Source organism: Xylona heveae (assembly GCF_001619985.1).
Source record: "Xylona heveae TC161 unplaced genomic scaffold L228scaffold_2, whole genome shotgun sequence".
Taxonomy (NCBI): domain Eukaryota; kingdom Fungi; phylum Ascomycota; class Xylonomycetes; order Xylonales; family Xylonaceae; genus Xylona; species Xylona heveae.
In genome coordinates this window covers 3060942-3087075 of record NW_017264194.1, presented here as the reverse complement: position 1 = coordinate 3087075, position 26134 = coordinate 3060942, and the positions used below count along the sequence as shown (strand labels likewise).

Genomic DNA, 26134 nt, shown 5'->3' with positions numbered 1-26134 from the left:
GGTGACAAAATAGTCATATTAAACTACAGTTGATATTCATCCAACTACAGTATTTTCTCACTGTGGTAACAAAATAGTCATATTAAACTACAGTTGACATTCATCCAACTACAGTAATTTCTCACTACAGTGACAAATTAAACCATGGTTTGATATTTGTCCAACTACAGTAATTTCTTACTGCAGTAACAAATTAAACTATGGTTTGATAAATTCTTACTATATAAATTCCTAAGTCTAACCCTTTGGAAAAAGTAGAAAAACCCTCTATAATAGTGAGATGTAGAATGTTAGATGTATTCTTGTTCCCTTAGGTAGTCATAATCAATATGTTACTTTGTTGACTTGTTTTTTGATTTTGAAAGGTCTTGCCTTGACATGATCCAACTTCTTGTTTGGTCTCTTGGATTTCAAGTTTCTACAGAGTAGGTAAACTTTACTCCCTTCCTTAAAGATTGGTCCATTTAATCTTCCTTGATTAACATATTCTTACATTTTCTGGTTTCTGAACTTGATCTCTTGTCATAGTGACTCATGAAGTTCCTTGATTCCTTGGCTATATTGTAGTTCCTGTAGTAACATACCATCATTCTTGATTTCCATTCTTTGAACTACTAGATCATATCCATAATTCACCTAGAATGGTGACATTTCAATAGTATCTTGTTTTGTACTATTGTACACATATTACACTACTAGTAACAATGGTACTCAATTGTCTTGTTGGTAGCTGATATAGTATCATAGATACTGTTTAACAATCTGGTTGATTCATTCAGTTTGTCCATCTGTTTGTAGGTGAGCTGTAGTTAACATCTTGTACTCTACTCTCAAGCTTGTTATCATCATTCTCTAGAACCTTGATGTAAATAGCTTATCTCTGTTAGTAATGAATTCCTTTAGTAACTGATGGTTTACTATTACCATTCATAATACTAGGTATGCCATTTGTTCTGCTATAGCCTCCTTTATCATTGGGATGAAATACATGTATTTCATGAGTCATTCTACAATTACAAGTAACACATTGTACTTTTGTCCTGTAACTAGGTCTGTTAATTTTAGTAAATCTATAATGAAGTCCATCATGACTAATTCCCATGGCCAATGTAGTACTTCTAGATTTTTCAAGTTCTCATATAGCTTATGTTTGCTTTTCTTGTCCTGGTTGCAAACATGGCATCCTCTGATTGTTTCTTTAACTAATTTCCATATACCTAGTATGTAGTAGTTTGCTATAATTTACACAACTGTCTTTGCAATTCCTGGATGTCCACTCATTGGTTCTTCATGTATTTCTTTAACCAATTCTTTTTATAGTTTCTGCAGTACATAGATTCATCCTTTGTGGTATAAGAGTCTGTCCTCAAGCAGTTCTCTTGCTTCATGTTTTGTAGTTCTGTTGTCTTGAGTTGCTTCCTGTATTTGTTGTTCCTAAGTATCATGACTTTTGATTTGTAGTGCTGCAATTGTTTTTGCTCCATACACTAGGGTTCCATCACTGTCAAGCTTAAGTATCATGTCTTGTACTGGCTCTACACCTTCCTTGTACTTTTCTTGTCAACTAAGTACATCTACAACTCTGTTTTCTTTCCCCTTTTTATAGTGTATTTAGAAGTTGTACTAAGCTAATGTTTCTGCCCATCATACTTGTCTTCTGTTCAACTTCTTCATTGTCATGAATGTTATAAGATTCTTATGATCTGAGTATATCATGGTTGTGCCTTTTGCTCTAAGTAAGTAGACTCTCTAATACTTCATTGCTAATACTACTCCAAGTAGTTCCTTGTTATAGATATCATAGTTTAATTCTGGTGTCAATAGTTTCCATGAGTAGAAGGCTACTAGGTGTCTCTTGCCATCCTCTCCTATCTACATCATTTGTGCTCCAATGGCAAAGTCTGATGAGTCCATCTTAACTTTAACTTCCTTTCCAGGTTCATACATCTTTAGTACTAGTTCTTCCAAGAATTTCTTCTTTAGTTCCTTAAATGATTTCTGAGCTTCTCCAGTCTAACTGAAGGGTATACTGTCCTTTGTCAATTCCATGAGTGGTACTGCAATTTCAGAATATTTTCATATGAACTTTCAGTAGAAATTAGCAAAGCCTAGGAATTCCCTAATTTCCTTTTTACTTTTCAGTGCTTCTCAATTCTATATGTCTTGGACTTTCTTCAGGTCCATCTTAATTCCTTTGCTAGATACAATGAATCCTAAGAATTCTACTTCCTCTTGATGAAACTTATACTTTTTGGGCTGAACATAGAGATCATACTCCTTGAGTTTAGTTAAGACCTTCTTAACCTGCTCTCTGTGTTCTTGTAATGTTCTGTCTATATAGACTATAATATTGTCTAAGTATGCTGTGACAAAAATGTCCAGATACTGGTAAAGTACATTGTTAATCATGCTTTGGAATGTAGCTAGTGCATTTGTAAGTCCAAATGGCATCACTAGGTACTCATATAGGCCATAACAAGTCCTGAAAGCTGTTTTTCATTCTTCTCCTTCCTTCATACAGATTTAGTAATATCCCTCCTAGATATTAAATGTTGTCATCTACTTAGCTCTTGACAATTAGTCCTGGAGTTCCTGGATAAGTAGTAACAGGTATGCATTCTTAACTGTTTTGTCATTTAGCTGTCAATAATCCATACATAGTCATAGCTTGCCATTCTTCTTTGGTACCCACAGTATCAGAGATCCCATTGGACTCTCACTAGGTCTGATGTATCCTTTCTCAATGTTCTTCATGAGATATTCTTTTAACACTTTAGCTTGCTATTGTGTTTCAAGATATATTAGTCCTGGTTTCAATATTGCCCCTTCCTTGAGAGGTATCTCATGATCCCATGACTTGTGCTTTAGTAAAGCCATTTCCTTTGGATCCTCAAAAAGTTTCCTAAACTCTTTGTATTCTGATGGTATCTCAGTTGTTGGTGTTCCTTTAACCTTACAGATCTACATCACATAAGCTCTACACTTAGTGTCTGATATTTCTTTCTACATGCATCTGAGACTTATCATCTTGATATTCAAGTCTCTTGTCAATTTCTTATGATCAATCTTCATTTATTGCTTATCCTGTCAGAGTCCTCAGCATCCTACCTTTCTGAGCAACTCAGGACTTTCTGATCTAGGCCTTCTAGTTTGTTAACTTTCTGTGACCTTTACAGTGGGAAAGTGAATGGTCCATCAACACTAGTCAATTCACAGGTTGGTTGCCTACAACTAGTCCATTCCTAAAATGAGGTCTAACTTCATTTCCATATCAATAATGTTAATAGAGCTATGCCAAGACATTCTGTCTAGTTACACATCAAGCTCCTCTGTATGCATCATGATGAATCCCTCACCATATGCTGGTGAACTCCCATCCACCATTTGCACTTGAATCAGATCTTTCTTGAGTTCCTATAGCAGATTTAGCCATTCTACCACCCTAGGTAATATAACACTACTTGTGGCTCCACTGTCCACTAGTGCACTGACATGTTTTCCTTGGATTTGAACCTGCACATACACCATGTTCTCTGGGTTTATATTTACAGAGTGTATAGCCATGTCATTCTGTTACTCTAGATTCAGGTGGCCTTCTAGTTTTTTGACTAAGGTTCCTTCCTAGGTCTCATGTCTTTGCCATGTACTGAGCATCCATTTGCCATGCAATCTTGCTTTAGTATCTGATAATGTCCTGGATACCTTGGATCATTCTTCACTACTTGTTGTTCTAGGGTATGTGGATAGCATTTGTCCTTTAAACAATCATACTATTTTGTTTGATGCAGGTGTTTGTCTTGTTGTTAAATCTAATTTAGGCATTCAATCTTCTAACATTTGTACCATGGATGGTAACATTCCATTGTCTCTGCCTTGAGCACTTAGTCTCTCCATTGGTTACTTTCTTTTTAAGCTTCTTGGAGTTTGCAAAATAAATACTCTTCATAATGAGCTTTAGCATCAGTAACTTTAGTTTCTAAATTGTTAGACTCCTCATCTTCTGAAATGAATGTTTCTCTCATTTTCAATTTGTGCTATTGTTGCTCCTCTTGTTGCCTCCTTAGCTGTTGTTCTAGGTCTTAGTGTTGTTGCTGGTGCTCTAGGGTCCATCCCTCAATAGCATTCTTCTAGATATTCTGTTTTATGACCTTTTCTTCTTCCATCCCCTGATAGAAGTTGTGTTGTTCTACTGTCTGCCTTTAGACTCTTCTGATGTGTTTAATTGCTACAAACTGTCAGTCTACATCTGCTAGCCAATCTTCATCATTGATCCTTGGATCATCTAGCCAATATCATTTACTCTACTCTCAGAGGTCCTCTCTTAGCTTTTTGAGTATAGCTTCTTCTGATATTGTACCTGCAATATTCTAGTGTCTTTTGGTTTGCTTGATCTCTTTAGCAATTAGATCTACATATTCTGTCATTTGCCTGTATCAGGCTAGGAACTTGTCTCTTGGTTCCTTTTCTGGTTCATCTGGTTCTTGGGTCTGTCATTATAGTACCCTGATTCATTTTGTGGTTTCTCCTTGGGTTATTCTGGTTTGTTTGTTAACTTCCTTCTCAAGCCATTCAACATAGTTCTAGTGTCATTCCATGACTACTTCCTGTGAGTATAGGTGTCATTGTGCCAAGTTTTTATAGATTACTCATTAGATCTTATTTTCTTGTTCTAATCCACTGGATGTTCCTAGGTAATGCATGTTCATTTTCCTGAACATATACTATGCATTGACTTCATGCTTTTACCTGTTCTGGTCCTACTAGTATTGGTCAAGTAGTTCATTTAGTCATTTATATGCTTCAATAATCAATACTGCTACTACTTTAGCTTCCTCTTCCATCTTGTTAATTATTAGTTCCTCTACAAATTCCATAGTTGTCCCTATGACTGTCTTCAGGTGTTGGGTTTGCTCTTAAGCTTTCTACACCCATTCAAGGTCTAGATCTAGTCAGTTTCTCTTGCTTTCCTTCCATTCCTAAGGTTTGATAGGTTCCAAGAATCTAATTCTAAGAGTCTATACATCTTTGGATTTCCCATGATTCTTTCATTTAGTGTTGCAATCCTTTCTCTAGTGTCTGGTTTTTCTACATCTAAGACAAGCTTTTTCATTAAAGTGTTGTTGTCTTTCTTCTTTGCTAATGGGGTTCCTGTGTCTTTGTTTCTGTATAGTGTCAAGGTCCATCAGGTCACCTCTGTCCAGTGTCTTGTTTCAATACTTTTTCATATTTGCCCTATAGTTGGCCCTGTGTCCTGAGTGTTGACACTTCTTCTCTTGCTCTTGTTTGTATTGGTGATTGTTAATTCTTACAGCTAGTTCTGCCATTCCTTACATGGTTTCTGGCCTGTCTCCTCTAGCTATCTTGTCCTTGACTCACTCCTTGAGTCCATTGTAGAAGATTGTGCTTAACAGTACTTGTCCCCATGGTACAATTGATGCTACTCATATAAACTCTACCATGTATAAGGCTATCAATCCCTTCTGTTACATTGTCTGAAGCTTCTACTCTGCTGCTTGTACTTTGTTAATCTTGCTGTAGACTTCCTTGATGTGTCTTTTGAATTCATCATAGTGGCTGAAGATGAGTGTAGTCTCTGCTTTCATTTGATTGTTTAGTCTGTTCCTCATGTAGTTATCCATGTATAGTTAGAACCACTCTAGGGCTTTTCCCTTCATGTACATTCTTGCCACTAAGATCTTGTCTAATTTACCTGGAAAGGTCATTGTATTGAATCCTAGGTATAGCTTCATAGTGATAAGCCATGCTTTAAGTGTCCCTCTCTTTCCATTAAATTTGTCTGGTGCTGCTACTTTAACATTGGCCTGCTAATGCTGTGTTGCCAATTGAGCTTGAAGTCTCATGATCTGCTCCCTAAGTGTTGTGACTACTGCTGTGGTTGTTCTGGTAGTGGTTGTTCCTAAATTGCTAGACATAGCAAAATGCCTTTGCTTGTATCACCTTTGTCCTAATGTTGGGTAGTTCTTCTATTATGGTGACACCTATGGATAGGCATTAGGTTGTATCTTCCTAGATAGTTCCTTGTCAGTACATCAAGGGTTCTCACCTAGTAATATAGCATCCTGTAATATTATTTAGTGATAGGAGTGATATAAGATGATAGACTTGATTTAGGTTTGGTAGATAAAGTAACAATAAGATTGTTGTTGTACTTGTATCTAAATACTGATAACTGATTACTATAAAGTAGTAATGCTAAAACAATAATGTCAAGAACTACACAGAACAATTCTAGCTACATAGGAAAACCATCCTCCTTATATAGACAATCTGTTCCATGCTAATTGCACCTGATCACCTTGATCACCTCATGATCACTTGTGATCACTGCAATCACTATTTCTGCCACTGTTCTCTACCTTCTTATCTTATCATTACATGACCCCTTGTCTCATGATATCATGCAGTGTACTGTGCCTCTACACTTCATAAGTAGGCCCTGCACCATCCATTACTGACCCTTGTAACCATCATTACAAGATGAGACTGGAACTTGTGGGGCAGATGCAAGGGCAGAGAGCAGAGAGTAACAGTAATCTTGAGGGTAGAGCAAACAGGTATCATATGAGTACTCAATACCATCCATTCATGAAAAGATGTGTTGATGTTGGCCTGAGGGCCACAAGAGTGTATTAAGTTTGGCTTGAGGCATAGGTTTGCTCCTTGACTTGGCACCCAGGGGAGACCTAGTGCACATTAGTCACATGGCTACTAGGCCAAAAGAGGCATTTACAGCGACGTGCTTAACTGTATAAAATGATAATGACCACGGCGTGCAGTCTTTCCTCTTTGGATGCTGTCCCCAAGCTACAATGTCTTCTCCTCTCCAACCGTATGAAGCCGTGGCTCTAACAACCCCGGTAGATCAACTTCATGTCGTCGTCCATACACTTGGCGCAGCTACACCTAGAACAAGTGACAATCACAGGACCATCTTCCTCAACACGCCGGACGGGAGTGCCATTCGGATCAACATGACCGCGAAGGACACAGAAAGTACCGAGGGACTTTTGAAGTGGGACAGACTGTCGTATCAACAAAGTGCATCTCAGATCCGAAAGTGGGATTTCCCACCTCAAATAAATTTCACGGTAGCTGATGTTGCTCACGAAATCTACTCTCGAAATCGACACCGTTACGAAATGTCGGGAGGGGGATCTGGCTGTCGCTTCTGGGTGTGGGTCTCCTTAAAGTTGATACACGCAGTGTAGGCTGATGCAAGTAAAGATACACGGTGATAGCAGACCTAGAAAAAGTGTCTTACATCGCTGCTGGCTCAGCGCAGCGGCTGTACAATGATCTACTTTTCCAATACCATACAGATCTTGATCGGAAACCGTTGCATATGGTTCGAGGATACTTTTTTTAGCTTAGTCATGATGGGCTCTTGCTTTGACTATCTATATTCCATGTACCACAATATGACAAGTATTAGATGCAGAGACAATATGGTCCGGCAAACAACGTAATCGTGAACTAGCAGAAAGGCCCGACAGATATTTGTATCGTAGCATGTAGCCACTAGACTGTCGCTGTAACCCTATGTAATATACTTCGTACGATGATTGCCGTAGGGGTTTGGCACACTGAACTGCTTTCATGGCGGATGGGATCGGAGTCAAAATGATGTAGGAAAGCGATCCAGGCAGTAGAATGCAGCCAAGGGTTATGTAGATACAAAGCAAAAGCCGAGTCACTAAAAATCGACATGACTTGCGCTCAATGACAATACAATTGTTGAGCAAATGGCACAATGGATGGTGAAGAGCACATTAATCCTGAAGCTAATCATATGCCGGCCGGAGCTGCTGTTGACATGTAGGCTAGGCTGGATACAAACTGTTAGGGTCGAGTTCTTTCAACAGAAACTTTACATTGACATGGGTTTACTGGGGAAACAGCTCATGATTCAAGGTCAAGGACTGGTCCATCTTAGATGGCTTCGTGGTAAGAAGTATTGAGCGGAACGACGACATTGAAAGTCAGTTGAAACAGCGAGAAGCCTGTAGATGGGGTTTCACTGTGCATTAAACTATAGCAAGAAAATTCACTAAGGGTTGCCTATGCTTGAATACATTGTGGCCGCAAGTCCCATAAGACAACGAATGATCCCATTGACAATTACAAGCATAATAAGCCCGTTAAACCCGTTATTCCAGTAAGGCAGATTGGTAGTGTTTGGGTTTTCGTCAGTTAGAAAATGATTGTACGTGACACGTATGACCAAGCTCATTGTGCCGGCAATCGTGCTGCAGACGAACTCCTTTCCGTCCCAGTACCTGTAACCTGAAAAGTTCCAGTTAACGGAGATGAAAATCGAGGGTATGTTGTTTTGTCGTTCGTGCTGTGGGCTCAAAGCTTGCAAGAATTCGTTGGTGCCTCGAGGAACTTACAGGTGGTTTGTGCCGTGTCTCCAGTGCCTCCTTTTTGGCATCTCTCGCGTACTAATGGTCTTTCTAAGTCTACTATTATTTAGTTCTGGATCATTTAAGGATGGTTGAGATTGTCTTTGATAGTGGGCAAGATTTATGTCGTCGGAGTATTTGTTACTGACCTTTTCCGGACATAGGTTTAGAATGGCTGTTCATGTCGAGATAAGCTGTGGTGTTTATGTGAAAATTTGCAGGTGAGCGGCTAGCTGGTAAGATTTTGTAAGTAAAGAGGCAAGAGGTGCAGTAGATAAATTCCCTACCAACCTTTGCATCGGTCTAAGGCATCTGTCTTCCCCGCACGACCCCTGTTTACATCTCTCCACGTTGCAGCATGTTTATGGGGAGCGATTCAGCTAGAAAATAAATTTGAAACAAGTACTTAGTACGATGATAGGTCAGCACACTTCGTGTATGAGTTACGGCAGGCTGGAAAATCTAGCTGTGGACAGGGATTGGCAGATGCAAGGATATCACAATTTCTTACATAATGCAGGAATGAGCAAGGTATGGATATACTCCGTACATTTAGGGAGACCTTTTTTTTTAAAAAAATTAAAAATTATATACTACAAAACTAAGTATATTAGCGGAGTATATTCTCTTATTCCAGTATAGGTTCGGGGATTAGAGCACACACTTGATGTTTCAAGTAATGCTTGATAGCCCTTTTTTGCCGTCAAATCTTGGCAATCCAATCTTCCTGACAAGGAATCTGGCAATGATGCGGCCCAACAAAAGCGATGGGCTCTCCAACCACTAATAATCGTATGATCTTTGAACCATATCTCACAAGGATTTAGAGTTGTGAATCAGTTGACAATACATGATATTTCAACAGGAGACACGTTCAATTCATCTAATTATGTACCGAGTGAACTTTCAAATGGTGATATCTTGCATCGATCTTTCTTTACCAAAAAATATATAAATATCGGATACCTTGGTTGTTGACTCTGGAACAAGTTCAGTTTTGGCGATCTCATATTCATTTTAAAGTCACATTAGAAATACCTCTATTTGGTTTTATTTCCTTGTGCAGCATATCTTTACAATTTTCAGAACTCGTCAATTTTATTTATTCATCAGCCGAAATGCATTTTTCTTTCTTTCATTTTACCAGTATTGGTTTCATAAGTCTTTTGCTGCCAATTATTCTTGTTCACGGAGTTCCTTTTAGTGCTATCAGTGATAGCATAGCATCTACACCGCCCCTTATCCAAACCACTTCTAGCTCTTCAACTGCTTCGGCTGCGCCGTCGGCTGCGCCGACAACGTCCGGTTCGCCGAATAAATATGACCAGCTCATCGAAACCGAAATCAACGCGAGCCCTCAACAAAACATAACTACACCTAGAGTTAGTGAAGTGATCAATTACATAAACAGCACTGGTCGTGGTCGATGGACCAATCTTGTGGAAGAAGCTGGCTCTGTGGTCTTCTTCAGCAATGAGGAATGGGCCGAAGCAGAGCAGTTGACCGCGCACATATCTTCAAAACAATAGACGCGATCTGAGCGGTGGTGGTTCGGAGTATACCGACAGGAAAGTAACGACAACTTGGAGCATACACAAGGCCCAAGTCATTTTTCATCAGCCAGGACGACTCTTACTACCGTCAACCCCAATAATGTTATTCATATCCTAGGCAAACGGACTGAAATAAATGGCGGCGTTGATCCAACTGGTGGCAACAACCCCAGACGCGCGTTTTTCTCATGCTACAATTCTGGACAATGGGCATACGACACTTCCCTTTCAGCAATAGCTGGCACAGGCTGTGGTGCTATCCTCGAAGGTGTTAGTGCAGTCGGAACTTGGGTTTGGGTCAGCCAGGAATTTCCCACTCCGGACCACAAATATGCCAAGCTTTTCCTAAAGTATACGGCTTGGACGACGAAGACTTTGGCCAGTACCCAATGTGCTACACTCGTTACAAAAATGGTCACATCTCAGTGCCAGGGCTCCAAGGATGGAGATGGCAACAATAGCAAATTCTCTACGCAGGGTGGTCAATTGCACATTTACACCAATAGTCCAGGCAGCTGGACTAGAGGCCCCGAGACCGAGCGGATTACAATTGATCCAAATACTTCTAATTAGTAGAGTGAGCCAGAACATGTGTCCACTGGGGCCCATAAAGGTAGAGATGTAGGATCGGTCAATTGGTTACTATTCAATAACTACATATTACTATCTTGTTAGTTCAATTATAACTCAACTAGACTATACAAACCTAGATTATTTTAAATTGTTTTACGGTAATTCTAGTTGAAACCAAGGGTCGTTTAGAATATCCCTTGCTGAGGCCCGTGCTGGAGGCTCAAACCGAAGCATTATATGAACCAGCTTGCCTAGCTTCAAGATATCTTCCTTTCCAAAGTCCACCTTTTTTCCGTCATGAAAGTAGACCTCTTCTAGCCAATCTTGCAGCGTGATACCAGATTCTGCGTTTGGATTTATGCCATTCATGATATGCCAGGTCGGCTTCCAACGTTCTGGCAGGTCTTCACCTGTAGTCTCCAGCATCTGAGAGACAAGTGATACGGGTTTTATCATTATACTATCAAACGGTGGCTGCCCAGTCACGAGCTCGAAAAGCTAGAATTGAAGTGTGAGTTTTTTTCACTAATAATGATGGAAAGGTCATGGATTAATTCCGAGCACGGGCAGTAGTGCGTTGGCGATAAAACTCCAAGAATGAAACGTACCATGCAGCCCATACTCCAAAGATCTACGCGATAATCTAGCCTGTCTCCAAAAATTGCTTCTGGCGCTCGAACAACAAGCGGGGTGTGGAGACGCTCCGCAACTTCATTACCCAAGAAGGACTCGCCAAAATCAGCGATTTTAATCCTTTGCGTTGACAACGATCGCTCTGCCGGATAACAAGTGGGTCGAACAAGGTATTCAGGAACGCCGGGACAGAGCACTTTGCCGTCTTTCCTTTTTACAATTGCTGTCTCCGGCGGTTTCAACTTCGCCAAGAGCTCTTGTTCTTGAAGACCCTGTATAGATGGGATAGTAAATAGTAGGTTTCGGGTATGAAGATCTAATTCCTGTAAGTAAGGCGAGAAAGAATCAACAATTGCTGCTGAAAAACAATGCAATACCTCCATGTGCGATTTTATGCTCGTGTAAGCAGTCCAGACCAAGAAGAGCCTGCCTCGCAATGCTTTTTGCAAGCGCTCCCGGAAGTCGTTCATCAGAATAGCGTCTCTCCACGAGCTCAGCGACACTTGGACCCAATAATTCGAGCACGAGGCAATTATGGGTTCCATTTGGACCATTGAGATGGAAATGGTTCATCATTGAGAGGAGATGCTGAAAGCCTGGGTGTCCGGACCCAGTTGCATTAATCGCCTCCATTACTTTGGACTCCTGACTGCACTTCTCTGGATCAGAGACCATGATCTTTAGGGCAACATATCGATCATCTCTAGTTGCTCATTAGCTCGCATCTGTCAAGAAGGCACAAAAGGTGTTACTTGAGATCCCTCGCAGCCCACACAGTTGAGTACCCTCCCCATCCCAGTTTGTGAAGTATCTTGTATCTCCCGTCGTTCAAGATGTCTCCTAGCCGAACAGCGTGATAGCCGCCTGGTCGATAGCGATGCAATGGTTCGGCATCAATGTCACAAATATACTCAGAATATTCCGTGGGAGATGCTCTGAGACATGTGGAGGCACAGCGACGAGATAATGGATCTCCACCAACGCTCTTTGCACAAGCAATACTTTGTCGACCCCATAGGAACAGAATGCAACTTTTTCCAATTATATTCATCATTCATTTGCAATCGATGCATATACAGTTAGCAGCGAAATAGTGCAGCGCTCTCGCATGGCCATATCGTAGTCTGGACTGATTTACGAGTAGGGGTCGCAAGGCAGATTAAAGGTTCGCCGACCAGGGGCAAAAGAAGGAATTACTGCGTACGAAAGAGATAAATATCTCTAGCACGCTGAATAGATGAGCACTCGATATTTGAAAGCCATGCCCGTCGAGAGTACACTACAATACTGACAGCCTCCCTACACGAAAGTCGACAGGATCTAGGCAGTAGAATAAGATTACATTCCGTACTCCGCAGGAGTAAGCACAGGGGCTAGACAATGGGGTTTACCGACCGGCTCAAGCTTCCCACGTGCGACACAATGATAAGGCAGAAGGCTACAAAGTACTTGGCGGGGGAGGGCCGTGTCATGATTGTTCAGATCTTTACTGCGCAAGGAAGAAGAAGGACATTTGGAAATCGGCTAGAGAAAAGTCGTATAGTAATCATGATGATCGCTTTCGCGTCAAAGGGAATTGTTTTGAGCGGAGATTTTCCCGTCAATCCTTGCTCCCACGATAGGGTTGATAGGATACAAGGGGATTCTTATTGGGGGAGAGAGAGACAGGGCGATACAAAATACCCGAGAAACCGATAGAGTAAAAGAAAAAAAAAAAGTCTTGGGGGGGAAACCTTTCCCTAACGTTGTTTGGCGGCTCAGTTGGTGCGGCTCTGAGCGGGTCTGGCCACACATTCTGGTCTGATCTTCGCATCGACCTCACCCCATCTTTGGGGCTCGGAGCATCACTGTAAATAATAATACCCATCCCACCCTTGAAATCCAAAAAATGTTTTTGGATTGTCGTATCTCTGCATTTCGCCCGGCTTGTCAAGGGAACCGCAAAGCATGAGCCCATAATCTCGATCGGTATCAGAAAGGCACCACGGTCGGATTAATCCTCTCTGTCGAATATATTTGTCTCGCCGGTATCGAACGCTCAAGATGAAGCGCGCCAGGACCGACTCATATTCGCCCGAGGCTAACGGCGTCATTTTCATGGCGAATCCTGGGGCTCATCCAACTGCGACCACAAACGGTCATACGACCACCAACGCCAATAATAATGGCCACGGTAGCACAGAGAACGGCAACGGCAACGGCAAGACCAATGGCAGCGCTCTCCGTCAGGAGCCAACTCACGTGATTGTTGCCGGTGCTGGCCCAGCTGGGGTGATGCTAGCGTAAGTAGCGGATACCTCTTCCCCCTTGCCCACTACCTCTCTCGCCTGCCTTTGTGGCTGGTTTTTCTATGTACAAATCTAGCTACATCTGGTACCTTGACCTTTTCACCTTATCCTCTACCAAGCAGCTTCATACAACGCATCTTCACAATAGTACAATGACTGCGTATCCCAAATTATTATTAACACATGATCCAGATCAAATCTCGTGCGGTTTGGAATCAAAACACAGATTGTGGATGATCGTGCAAACAGGACCTCGACCGGCCGGGCGGATGGCCTGCAGCCCAAAACCATCGAGACGCTGAAGCAGTTGAGACTGGCCGAACCCTTACTTCAGAAAGGAGCAAAGATTTTTGATATCTGCTTTTGGGTAAGTTCTCACGTAATGCGAATAAATTGTTTGATTTTTTTGTAATGCAAATGTCATTTTTGTATTTGTTTCCGTGGTCATTCTCCCATGGCTTTGTTTGTTCGGTTCTTCACCGCCCACGCTTGTTTTAAGCCACATGTTATCAGTGTTTTGCTAGGTGTCCTTTTTCTTACAACCCAAAGAATGCCACTCCAGATCAGACTTTACATCGGACCCACCGCGAGATCCATTACCCGCCATTCCTTGATGTCGAGGATCCATACATCCTCCTCGTCCACCAAGGCATGGTGGAGGAGCTCTTCATCTCCGATCTTCAGTCACGTGGAATTTCTGTAGCAAGAAATACTGCATATACTCGATTTTCGCCGCCGTCAAAGGCCACCTCCGATGTCCAAGTTGTTTTTCAGGATCGAGTCACCGGCGAGGAGAAGTCCTTGCGCGCCCAGTACCTTGTCGGCTGTGATGGCGCTCATTCGAGGGTCAGAAAATCCATTCCGCAAATGGAGATGCAGGGAGAAAGTGGAACTTCGGCATGGGGAGTCTTAGATGGTGGGATTTTCCAAGATTTGTCCGCATAAATCTTGTTACTGACACTATCGGGTAGGCATCGTCGATACCGATTTTCCAGATCTCTGGAGTAAGGTGGTGATTCACTCCGAGACAGCAGGGACCATCCTCTGCATCCCACGAGAAAAGGGCATGACGCGGTTGTACATTGAACTAACAAAGTCCGGACCAATGTCTGAAGCCGCGACTGAAGAGTTTGTCATGAACCAAGCCCGCGAGATCATGAAACCGTATAGTCTAACCTGGAAGAGTGTCGGTAAGTTGAGAAAGAATCCATGACTATCATAGTCCCAACGCTAACAACAATTGTAGAATGGTTTGGACTGTACAAGGTCGGACAGAGGGTAGCCAGTCGCTTCATGGACGAGTCTGGAAGGGTGTTCATTGCCGGAGATGCCGCCCATACACACTCGCCCAAGGCGGCTCAGGGAATGAACGTTTCCATGCATGATTCGTTCAATTTGTCGTGGAAGCTCAACTTGGCTATTCGCGGCTTGGCAGGTGCAAACTTGCTAGCAACGTACGAAAATGAACGAAGAAAAATCGCTCAGGACCTCATCAACTTCGACTATGAGCATGCGCAAGCGTTTTCCGCAGGCGATCCAAAGGCACTGGCGAGGAACTTTGCCACCAACATTCGCTTCATTGCTGGTGTGGGCGCCGAGTATGGAAAGAATGTCTTGAACAAGCCTGAGAAGACCCCAAGAGGCAAACTTCGTGCGGGCTCTCTCATCCTGCCGGCCATGGTTGAGCGATATGTCGATGCAAACCCGGTCCATCTGCAGCTGGATATCCCGATGCTTGGGCAATTCCGCATTTTCTTCTTTACGCCTAATGTGCATTTAGCGTCGTCCTTTTTGAAGAAGGTGTGCGCTTACGCGACCTCATTGGAATCCGTACTCGGACGTGTCACCGACGCTGCCGAGGAATCTTACAAGGAGCTCCCCTTCCCAGAAACCGATTCTGATTACTTTGTCCAGCCTGATCGCTATCTGCCGGTGTCGAAATGCTTTACATACGCTTTGGTTACTACGATGCCAAAGTCTACTGTGGAAATTGCTCATTTGCCTCCATTGCTGCAGAAGAGCAAGTGGACTTTCTACCTTGACAGCATCAAAGATCCGACACGAGAACCCTGCACGCGCAAGTGGGTTGGCAAGCTTGAAGAAGACGAAGTTGCTATTGTCAATGTCCGTCCGGATGGCTATGTCGGAAGTATTCAACGGTGGAATGCAAGCGCAGAAGACGAGGCAACCGAAGCTTGCCTTTGGTTGGACCAGTACTATGGTCGGTTTTTGATTTCATAGTTGTTTTCCCACAGCCAGGAGTTCATGCGTTAGATGATATTGGGCGCGGCCGGGTTGGAGCTTTGGTGAAACATTAGAGAACTTTGTAGATCTGAATCTCTTTAGCATAGGTTTCTATAGCGATCGTACGTCACGTCAAGAAATCATTGACCTATCTTATCATTTGTATAGCCTTGGTGCAAATAGCAACAGTCCACAATCAACATAGTATTTTATCATTTCCAAATTGGCTTTACCAATCCAAATAGACTTACAACGTGAAAGTTTAAGATGTCGAAATGTTTAATGCTTCTATTACAAATATATCGGCGAGTCTTTCCAGTGAGGTATTTCCAAGACAATTCACGACTGATTTATGTGATTCACCTAGAAGGAAATTTCTTGAGAATTGTTCAACATAAGGGCTAAAATGGACGAGCTTTAAACATGGGACGTTCCATTGATCGCTGTTTCGTCTTCACTCTCCGAAGGAGAATATGGTCGCTCCTCAGCTTCGCTGTCACTGGCAGCTACACCATCGACATCATTACCTGCAGTAGACGCACCAGTAGCTCTTCGTATTACAGGTCTGGCAATCTGTTCATCCGAGAGCCCCACATATGGATCAATCCGTCGTGGTGATAGTGGTGGCGACCGCGGCGGTTTCGAATAAGGAAAACCCTCTTCTGGCAGAAATTCTACAGTGTTGGGAGAGCGGTGAGCTCTTGTGATTCCGGCTTCTCCGCTATACGTACGATAGCCGCCGTCGCTTTCATCTGAGCCCTCTCTATCTCTTATAACGACTCTACGGGAACTTGGTCGACTAAGCTTTTCTTCCAGCGACCTGTGCTCTCTTGAGCGCGATCGCGTATTGAATGCTCCAAGTGGATTACGTTCTCTCGATCGAGACCGTACGTTGACTCGATCCCGTTCTCGCTGTCTGGGCTGTAGAATAATGTCTTCTCCAAAGATTACACGGTCACTTGGTGATCGTATATAGTCATCTTCGTAGTGCACATTGCGTTCTCTTGAATGCAGTGGTCGTCGGTCATCTGATCCTTGCTGTCCTCCCACGCGATATGTTGAAAAATCTTTTTTCTCGGAACGGCTGAATCTTGGGGGCATATAATAGTCGCGATCTAGAGAAAGGTTTGTCAATTTCGTCCTTTCAAGGTAGGCGAAGGTGATTTTGGTAAAGAAACCAACCGGTGTGCGCATATCTTCGGTACCAGACAGGTTTTGCATATTGTGTGTAAGCAGATTGGTACATACCCCGTGAACCTAGGATGTCATTTCTAGGATATGTCGAATAAGACTGGCGGGGAGTCTTTACGCCTAATCTTTCTACCATTGAAGGACCGGTACTCTCTGGCTGTCTCCGAATTTCACCCATCGAGTAAACCTCTCTTTCCTCGATCACAGGTCTTTGATAGGGATCATCGTATCTCTGATTAAGGACGTTGATTGGATGTGAGTGAGGCGCCGATAGATAGAAGGGGATTTCATAGTAGGAAGGACGACCAAAGTCGGCATTCGAAATCTCTCTAGCCCTTGTCCAATATGGATCGGGAGGCAACGTTGACGGATCGGGAGGCAGCTCAGGGGCTTGAGAAGAATCTTTGTCTTCTTTAATATTTTGGCGATAGTTTGGTTGCCTTTTGATGGCAACGTAGAATCCTTTGGTGTGCGTAATTTGCGCTCTGCGAAGACGCATGAGATTGCTGCATTCTTTGATGACTCTTAGATAGATCAAGCCCCAACTATAATTTTTGTCTTCATTTGTCTTCTCCTGGAGCCAATTGAATACCCCGCGTCGGCCTATGGGAGGGATTGATGACAGCCTCTTGCCGGTAGTCTCTGGAATCAACCACGCTGCCTTCAATTGTGGACCATGACCGCCAAGATATTTTGCGAGGAACTTCTCTGGTGATGCTATAGGTGTATAGTCAAGTTTTCCACTGCCGTCAACTTCATAGTATACATAATGTCTCGCCAGCATCACTACGTCTTCACTGTTCTTCAAAGACTTTGAGGAATCCATACCATTTATCATCTCCACCTCCCAAGTTTCTTTCCCTTTTTGTTTTGTGCTGCCACTGCTGAATTAGCCTTTCTTCTCCTTACTTTTAGCTCATTCACTCACTCGAACATTCGGGCCAACCAGGGAAATGTCCGTTGTTTGGCTGAGCTCTGAATTATTGTCTCTTGAATTGGACCATTTTTAGCATCCTTAGCAGCCTCGTCTATGGCTATCATTGTGTCTGTCTAGCGTGAGAGGAGGATACAAATCGGAGATAATGTCATTGATGGTTTCCGGTGCTACCTTTCTTCTCAGGAGCTCATTGTATATCTTTGACTTTTCAGCGTCGATGCTTTGCGCTTTCTCATCCAATTCTTTCATCTTTTCATCCTTCCAATTTTGAATGACTTCCTCCTGTAAAGCTTTCTTCTCGGCTGCTTTTTTCTCTTCTTCCATCTTCTTTTGCGCGACTTTTTCTTCGATCAATTTCTGAATCTCTGGATACAAGGGGTCGTCAAGGTCAAGTATATCTCCACGTCTCGATGGATAGGGTCCGTGGCTGCCAAATGACTGCGGCTCTTCCAGCCTTGGTGCAAAAGGATTGCTATAAGTGCCTTTGCTGCTTCCTTGGTTTTGCGGTCCGCTCTGTGACTGCTTGATTGCAGCTAGACGCCCGAGGACGGATGTTTTCTCGCGACGAAGGTCTGCAATTTGTCGTTGATATCTGTCTTGCTCCATTATAGAGCTTCGGTACAGACATCACATTAGCTTTTCTGTTCCCCCACAGAGAATTGTTGTATTGGGAAGTCAGGCCATTGAGAGGGATTGAAACTTACCCTGCGCTGACCATGTAGCTGGAGTGAAGAAGCAGTACATCTAGCTTCACCATCGACAATTCCTGTCGGTATTTCTCAAATTTGCGTGCATAAAGGGGCCAGGAAAGATGGCCAAATTTTGACAAGTCAATATCTTCCTGAGTAAAGTTTTCCGGCCTGACTGGGACTGACGACCGTTTCAGCAACTTTTGGAACTTTTCAATAATTTTTTGGCAGCTGCGAACACATTTTCTAGCATCCTGCACCCCTACATCGCCCCAGCAATGCGTCTTCTTGTTTTTCTCGATCAGCTCATTGAGCTGATGAAGATGGCCGAAGGTACTCGAGATGTCCGATATAAGAAGTAACACTTCTTCTTTTGCCCCTTTTGCGGTCGAGACGTACCATTGGAGAGTTTTTCCAAATTTCAGACCGAGATCGATAACTGCAATGATTGAGCTTGCCTCTCCGATGCCAGCCATAATATTTTCTCAATCCAGGCTGGCAGCCCTCAGAAGAAATTATCGGTCGGCAAGAACCTTTCATGTCTATATGACTTCCACCCCCTCATTATTTTTTGTGTTCGAGTGGCGCCGGCGCTGAGGCTGCTTGACCTCCATGGGCCTTGCTCATAAATTTCAGCCTTCTGGACATAATCCTTGTTCAGAATGTCAGCTCAACTTGCGCAACGCAGGCCGAGTAAACATATGCCAAAGTACTTCTACATGCCGAAATATCGACGGACTACAAAAAGTAGACATTTATCAAGTACCAAGTGCATGTAGTGTATTTCTGCATAGTGATTCGTTGTGTAAGCAGTGAATGACGCACAGATCACAGCTTACTGTCTTGGCATCAAGTATGATCCGTAAGCTGAGAAATTACATGGCGTCGACAATGCCAAGGGCCTTTCAATATTTTGCCCCGTAACAATCAATAAAATGGTTATTCAAAGATGGAAGGTTGGGCTCTCTGTGCGGGGAGGAAGTGCGTCACTCGGATAGTTATCTTTGACGGCCCAGGGCGCCGCCCAAAATACGTAAAGGTGTAGTGCTGAAATCGGGGCCACCTGTCAACTCCGGCTCGGTTCCCCACTGTTGTCCCTATCTCACTCTCACTTGACCTCCCGATAAGCCCCACCAAAACTTGTTCAATCTGAAGAGACGGTAGATCTAAAGGAGAGAAGAATGATGGAACCACAAAGCATTATACGCTATAAGAGATCTATCTCTCGTAATGATGCACCTGACATATACCCTATCCTCCGACCGGAAGGATCTTGTAACGCAGGATGTCTCCTTCCGTAACGGCAACTCCCTGGCAGGAAGTTGTCCTCCGTAAGCGACATCTCCGGGATACTGCTATTGCACCCTTTCTATCAAACGACAATAGCTCTGTAGAGGCCGAATCTCTGCGAATTCTTGAGATTGATGATCTTCAGAACTTACAGAAGGAGTATCACACCGGTACATACTCTGCCGAAGCTGTTATCAAGGCTTACATTACTCAGTATGTCAACTCTTAGCCCTCAATCACCTAAATATTGCTAATCCCTCCCAGAGCTGCACTCTCACACTCGAAAGTGAGCGACCAAGACTTCACCGTCCCGATTGCGGACGGAACTTCCGTACTAAGCTCATAACCCTTTTAGACGAATTGTCTGACCGAGGTCAACTTCGAAAATGCATTACGCGCGGCGCGAGAGCTCGATGAGCTGCGGGGAGCGAACGGCAATTTGGTGGGGCCGCTCCATGGAGTGCCAATGACGCTGAAAGATCAATTTAACGTTGAAGGCTTTGATTCAACCTTGGGATATGTGGGGAGAGCATTCCATCCCGCCACGGAGGACTGCGTTCTCGTCTCGATCCTGAAGCGGCTTGGTGCGGTCATTCTCGCAAAGACAAACCTCCCGCAGAGTATAATGGTATGTTTAACAAACTTGAGCTCATCTCCAGGCTAATATCTTCTCCCATTACGAAGTGGTGCGAGACAGAAAACCCCTTGTGGGGTCTTACTACCAGCCCACGGGCGGAAACGTTCACACCGGGCGGTTCTACTGGCGGCGAAGGAGCGTTGCTTGCCATGAGGGGTACATTGGTAGGTTGGGGTACCGACATTGGCGGCTCTATTCGTATTCCAAGCCACATCAACGGATTATACGGATTAAAACCTAGCGTAAGTGTAATTGAACATTGAACATTCTAGAAGCGGTCTATTACTCATTTTGTTCATCGCAGAGCGGCCGCCTCCCTTACCACGGGGTTCCTGTTTCAACAGATGGTCAGGAACATGTACCTTCTGTTATTGGTCCCATGTCCCGCAGTCTGTCTTCTCTCACACTGACCATGAAAGCTGTGATTGATGCTCAGCCCTGGCAACTTGATCCCAAATGCTGCCCTCTGCCCTGGAGAGAAGATCTTTTCAGGGAAGTGCAGACTAGGCCGCTCGTAATTAGGGTCATGGTTGATGATGGCGTGGTAAGACCACATCCGCCAATCCAAAGGGCACTTGAGGGCATGGTAGACCTGCTCAAAAAAGCAGGTCATGAAATTGTGGAGTGGAAACCCGAAGGGCATGCTGAATGCGTAGCCGTAGCGGTAGGTACTTCACAGAATGCATTGATTTCTCTTTGGTCTCCGCTAAAATCTGTTTTTAATAAAGGACGCTTATTATGCAAGTGATGGCGGCGAAGACGTTCGACGAGATGTTGCTGTCGCTGGGGAGCCATATATCCCCCATGTGGAAAAGCTTTTCTCCAAAGGAGAAGGCATATCCGTGTATGAATACTGGCAGCTTAACAAGCGAAAAATTGCTGCTCAAAAGGCGTACCTTGACAGATGGAACTCCACCAAGAGTCCGATCTCAGGGCGAGTGATGGATGTCATTCTCTGTCCTCCCATGCCTCATGCCGCTGTGCCGCATCGGGCTTGCAGGTGAGTTAGCTTTTAATCTATAGTCGCGCCCAGGTTTCTGATCAATGAACTTTCCAGGTGGGTTGGTTATACCAAAGTCTTTAACGTACTGGACTATCCGGCTTTTGTCTTTCCATGCTCCAGCATTTCAGCCACTCGCGATCAGGCTTGCGGGGCCGTGGCTCACCAACCGCGTAATAGTATCGATGAGTGGAACTGGAACTTGTACGATCCGGTGGCCATGGACGGTCATCCAATTGGCCTTCAAATCGTCGCTCGCCGCTTAGAAGAAGAAAAGGTCCTCGGCGTCACTGCCATGATGGAACAACTTGTGAAAGCGGCAACGAACGAACCAGTCGAAAACTAGTCAATACTTTGCATTCCTCGACATACATATATATATGTTTTTAAAAAAAAAATTGTTGATTCTCATAGATCTTCTATGCAATGCTCAGTTCTAATAAGTCCAAATGGGGTATTTCTTGACTGTCTCGAATCGTTTTGCATTTACAGTCTGGGTATCGTCATTCCAAAACTCTCGGTAGGGCCGGTAGCAGAAATTGACTGTGGCCAATGTTCGTCAACCTAATCACAAGTCAGAGATCTCTGTTTATCTGATGGGAAAGCCTTCTTCCTGTATCAGTCTCTGCGAAGCATAAACTTACATCCTTTACATGATGGTAACCGAGCAGCTTCGGTGCCAGCTCAGGATCACGCCAAGCTAGTGCTTCGCCAGCTACCGTTGGTTTCATTCTCATGCGCCTGTCTCGCTCTTCTTGTTCCGGTCCATCACGTAAATGATACAAATATTGCTGCATATTGCCACGCTCGACCACCATTTCGGTTCGTCTTTTGCGACAATTCTCATACACTTCAAGGGCCATCTTCTTAGAAGCGGGGGATTTGTCCTTGATACGAGAAAAGCATTCGCCAAGAACAGCACCATCCTCGAGCGCCATGCCTGCGCTACAAAATAATGTTAGATGACCTCCCCAAATTGGTAGGACAAAATTCAGACATACCCACTCGCAAGGTACGGCAGGGTAGCATGGACAGAGTCACCCAAAAGCGTAAAAGCTCCAGATGGATGGCTCCATTCATCCAGGCCCTTCCTTATACACAAGCGCCATTTGTAGACCGATTCGCAGAGTTTGAGAAACTTTGGTATCCTGCGCGCACATTTTAGAAAGGAATATAGAATGGAGTGCGTTGGATATCCAACCTCGGATCCCAGTCCTTATACATAGCTCTCATCTCCTCCACGTTTCCTTCCAATGTCGATGCGCCGGCTGGCATGTCGTCGGGCACAAGTAACACCATATTAAAAAGCTCTCCGCCACGAAGAACATAGTTGACAGCATGGGCGTCTGGACCGAGCCAATAATTGACCTGTGGATCGGTAACGAAACTGGCTAATTCAGGGTCCTTCATAATATCCTTTGCCGATAAAAGTAATCTATAAGCAAGATCACCGGTAGGAGTCGGTGGATCAGGCCGTCCCAGCATAATTTCTCGTAATCTGCTATTAATGCCGTCCGCACCAACAACCAAATCGGCATCAATCTGCTCACCATTCTCGAGTTTCACAGTTGCTGTCGCTCCGTCAGGAATAACTTCGACATTCATAACCCTAGCCCTACATCGAACGTTTGCGCCGAGCTCTAATGCTCTTTCCAGCAGACACCCATGCAGGTTGGCGCGATGAAAGTCCCAATAGCAGGTGCCGGGATATTGAGCGGCCGAGTCATGAAAGCTCATAGAGGAAATAAGATTCCCTTTCCAGCCCATCATGTTCACACCTCTTGGTCTCGTTGCGTACTTTTCCAATGCAGGGCCCATGCCCCAGGACTTGAGCACACGAGAGCAATTGGGTAGGACTTGGATCCCAGCCCCCACCTCGGCGATTTCGTTGGCACATTCTAGAACGGAAACTTCATGGCCAGCTAGAAGCAGCGCAATCGCTGCACCGAGTCCACCAAGGCCTGCGCCCACAACAATGATCTGGAACGAAATTATCAAGGTCAGTATTCCCAATGCTTTTCTGTATTGTGTGAACTGCTCAACTCACTTTTAATTTGCTTTCTTCGCCTCTTTGGGCTTTTATTTGGACTGGTACCATTGCTGTATGCAGCGCGTATGGTGACCTGATTATCTCGGAATGCTTTGGTGTATTGCGTTAAGTTGTTGTTTACTGAGGCGTCAATTCAGCCCAGCGTGGTAAACAATTGTAGCTCTGTCCGAAACAATAATGTATACATAAGGCTTTGTGCTTTGACTCTCATTAAAAGGAAGTAACATAGATAAAATCTTTGTGGAGCGATAGGTACTGGCAAGTCCAGAAACTATCGAAGAAGCAATTTCCAACTCCACCTTCGGGATATCGGCGTGAGTGTTGACGAAGTACATTTTCTTGTGTTACACTGACATGGATTGTGAGTCCCTTGTCGCATGGAATCTCGGGGGCCGAACATGTTGACGTAGAGCTCTATCACAAGCTTCCGTATTGAACCACCTGAACCCCTTTGCTATCAAGACGGGAAGCCGCCAAGGATCGTAATGGGTTCCTGATGTGTTATCTTAGTCTGACCCTCTCGATCCGCTAGTCCAGCTATTCAACAAAGGGGCAATTGATAAGCTTCGCGGAAGAAGATAACTTAGAGAGACGGTCATTTTAGTTTCCCGGCGAACTTTACCCGGCCGGGAATGGGGGATGGTAAGCAACCATGGGGGATTCATCTGTCAAAAGTGGGATCGGTCCGTCAGCTTTACCGAGTCGAAAAGTGGGGTTAGATGTGTGAGACAGGGAGAGCAGCGGTTGGCAACGGATATATCCACCTGCCCTGTATGACAACTCACAACCCCGCAAGTTTAGGTATGGGAATAGCTCAAGATGCTCCTCCATCCTTCCGTCAATGCTTCACATTTGTTCCGGCCAAGCCATAATGACATCCACGGGCAAAGTGGAAGCAAAATACTTATGAATTTATTTCAGAATATATATTACTGTTTCGTCTACCATAAATAAAATTCAAGGTCCAAAATGATCACACCTTTGCACAGGTCGATTAATACAATAGTTTTTAAACTTACACTTGATAGAAGTCCAATAAATATTTTGAATATTTTCATTTGGGGAAATTGAATTTTTCTCCCATTTAAAAATTCTTTGTTGTAAATTATGATATCTATAATTACTCGAACAAAACTCTAGACCCCTGGAGAAATTACTTGAATTTTATCGAGACCACATTAATTCAACTGCTTGTTGTCTTTTCTCAGGATCTCACCCGGCGCTGCAGGCATCATAGCCCCCTCGGGCGGGACATTTTTGGCCTTGAAATCATCACACATTTGTTCCATCGTAACCCATTCAACACCTTCATGCTGATTTATGTATTCAATGATCCTAAATTGCAGTTAACTATGTTGCCACTTGCTTATAGCTAATGCAATTAGAGAGAGATTACCTTTCATGCATCAAAATAACGTGCGGTCGGCCAGACACATCGGGATGAATGGTCATGGGGAAGATGAATTCATCATACTCGCGATAGAAGTAGTCAAAGTGGTCCTAAGTCTTCCCTGTCAACATACTTTGAATGAAATATTTTAATCAACTTGACGGGTGATTATACCTTCCAAATAGCTTCAACGTCGCGAGGGTTTACCCAGCCGTGGCTGTTTGGGGCGCTCTTGATGAACATCATTGGTGGTAAATCATCAATGTACCAGCTTCCTGGAATCTCCACCAAGCCAGTTGGCGTTCCTTTGACCAATGGTTTCATCCATTGTTCGGCTTTTTTCGAGTAATCAATCTTGGTCCAGGTGTCGCCTGTCCGTAACCAATACATCTTGTGGTCTTCGTGACTCATTGAGTGGTCATACTCAATGCCATAGCTCAAAAGGAGTTCTGTTCCTTCCTTGCTTGTTTCCCACCACGGGGCTACACTTCCCCTAGGTGGCTTTCCGCAAAATTCTGTAAGTAATTTGTAGGTTTTGTCGAGGACATCTCGCTGTTGCTCAAGCGTCATATCGGCAGGATTCTCGTGGGAATATCCATGAAGACCTATCTCGTGACCCGTATCCCTGATCATCGCACATTCTTCGGGAAATGTTTCCAGCGAGTGGCCCGGAATAAACCATGTCGCTGTGATGTTGTATTTTGCAAAGAGCTTTAATAATCGTCGTACTCCTTCAGTGCCAGCCCAAAGGCCTGGTAAAGAAGCTGTGAGACTCAAATCCAGAAATCACCACAGAAAGGAAGAAGTTTCCTCACCTCGACTTATATCGCTGGTGGAATCTTCGCCACCATATGATCCGAGCCAGCCAGCAACGGCATCGATGTCAACGCCATAAGAGCACAGAACCCGCTTCTTACCCATGCTCACAAGGAACCTCGGCAGTATTGTTAAAACCGTGATATGTCAGGAGAAACTGAGACAATTAGGCACGAAAACAAAAAAGCACAAAGGAGAGTGAAAATATTACAGACGGACATTGGTTAATCTAGCTCGAGAATTGGTCTACTACCCCTCCCAGCTAATTGTTATCCAAGGAGAGTGGGGTGTTCAGGGTCCATCGTTATCGTTTTGTTATCAGTTCTCAAGAGACCCGGAGTGACCGGTACCCACCTGGGCACAATACTGTTTAGCTCGGCAATGATGCGACAGTGTTGCAAACCCCTTCCATTCGTGAAT

At 44.0% G+C, this 26134-nt stretch overlaps 8 protein-coding genes across 8 annotated transcripts; 3 read left to right on the top strand and 5 right to left on the bottom strand.

The window, feature by feature from the left end:
* Window positions 1-6830: 6830 nt before the first annotated feature.
* L228DRAFT_266279 (hypothetical protein) lies at window positions 6831-9952 on the top strand (the record flags this gene model as incomplete). Its single annotated transcript, XM_018334835.1, has 2 exons — window positions 6831-7078; window positions 9628-9952. The coding sequence occupies 2 exons, from the start codon at window positions 6831-6833 to the stop codon at window positions 9950-9952; spliced, it is 573 nt and encodes a 190-aa protein (XP_018191391.1).
* Window positions 9953-10602: 650 nt separating this feature from the next.
* Window positions 10603-12457, bottom strand: L228DRAFT_244765 (kinase-like protein). Its single transcript, XM_018332005.1, has 5 exons — window positions 11935-12457; window positions 11560-11885; window positions 11158-11498; window positions 10683-11047; window positions 10603-10629 (listed from the first exon to the last, which is right to left on the bottom strand). Exons 1-4 carry the CDS (start codon window positions 12231-12233, stop codon window positions 10703-10705), a joined length of 1311 nt encoding a protein of 436 aa, XP_018191390.1. The 5' UTR covers window positions 12234-12457; the 3' UTR covers window positions 10603-10629; window positions 10683-10702.
* Window positions 12458-12987: 530 nt separating this feature from the next.
* L228DRAFT_244762 (hypothetical protein) lies at window positions 12988-15920 on the top strand. Its single transcript, XM_018332004.1, has 5 exons — window positions 12988-13464; window positions 13663-13837; window positions 14020-14386; window positions 14442-14660; window positions 14717-15920. The coding sequence occupies exons 1-5, from the start codon at window positions 13226-13228 to the stop codon at window positions 15709-15711; spliced, it is 1995 nt and encodes a 664-aa protein (XP_018191389.1). The 5' UTR covers window positions 12988-13225; the 3' UTR covers window positions 15712-15920.
* A 211-nt stretch (window positions 15921-16131) lies between these two features.
* Window positions 16132-17889, bottom strand: L228DRAFT_281037 (hypothetical protein; the record flags this gene model as incomplete). The annotated part of the gene is made up of 3 exons (XM_018335860.1): window positions 17834-17889; window positions 16963-17786; window positions 16132-16829 (listed from the first exon to the last, which is right to left on the bottom strand). The coding sequence occupies exons 1-3, from the start codon at window positions 17839-17841 to the stop codon at window positions 16132-16134; spliced, it is 1530 nt and encodes a 509-aa protein (XP_018191388.1). The 5' UTR covers window positions 17842-17889.
* A 31-nt stretch (window positions 17890-17920) lies between these two features.
* Window positions 17921-19007, bottom strand: L228DRAFT_281036 (hypothetical protein; the record flags this gene model as incomplete). Its single annotated transcript, XM_018335859.1, has 2 exons — window positions 17921-18455; window positions 18547-19007. 2 exons carry the CDS (start codon window positions 19005-19007, stop codon window positions 17921-17923), a joined length of 996 nt encoding a protein of 331 aa, XP_018191387.1.
* Window positions 19008-19816: 809 nt separating this feature from the next.
* Window positions 19817-21898, top strand: L228DRAFT_281035 (amidase; the record flags this gene model as incomplete). Its single annotated transcript, XM_018335858.1, has 7 exons — window positions 19817-20034; window positions 20086-20107; window positions 20177-20449; window positions 20506-20700; window positions 20763-21122; window positions 21187-21458; window positions 21516-21898. The coding sequence occupies 7 exons, from the start codon at window positions 19817-19819 to the stop codon at window positions 21802-21804; spliced, it is 1629 nt and encodes a 542-aa protein (XP_018191386.1). The 3' UTR covers window positions 21805-21898.
* Window positions 21887-23640, bottom strand: L228DRAFT_259196 (2-polyprenyl-6-methoxyphenol hydroxylase). Its single transcript, XM_018334144.1, has 5 exons — window positions 23506-23640; window positions 22660-23438; window positions 22460-22606; window positions 22103-22403; window positions 21887-22022 (listed from the first exon to the last, which is right to left on the bottom strand). The coding sequence occupies exons 1-5, from the start codon at window positions 23554-23556 to the stop codon at window positions 21945-21947; spliced, it is 1356 nt and encodes a 451-aa protein (XP_018191385.1). The 5' UTR covers window positions 23557-23640; the 3' UTR covers window positions 21887-21944.
* A 1112-nt stretch (window positions 23641-24752) lies between these two features.
* On the bottom strand, window positions 24753-25819 carry L228DRAFT_205709 (glycoside hydrolase/deacetylase; the record flags this gene model as incomplete). The annotated part of the gene is made up of 4 exons (XM_018329659.1): window positions 24753-24843; window positions 24905-25008; window positions 25073-25650; window positions 25714-25819. Coding segments are annotated over 4 exons (879 nt in total), but the record flags the coding sequence as incomplete, so codon positions are not given.
* Between the last annotated feature and the right edge of the window lie 315 nt (window positions 25820-26134).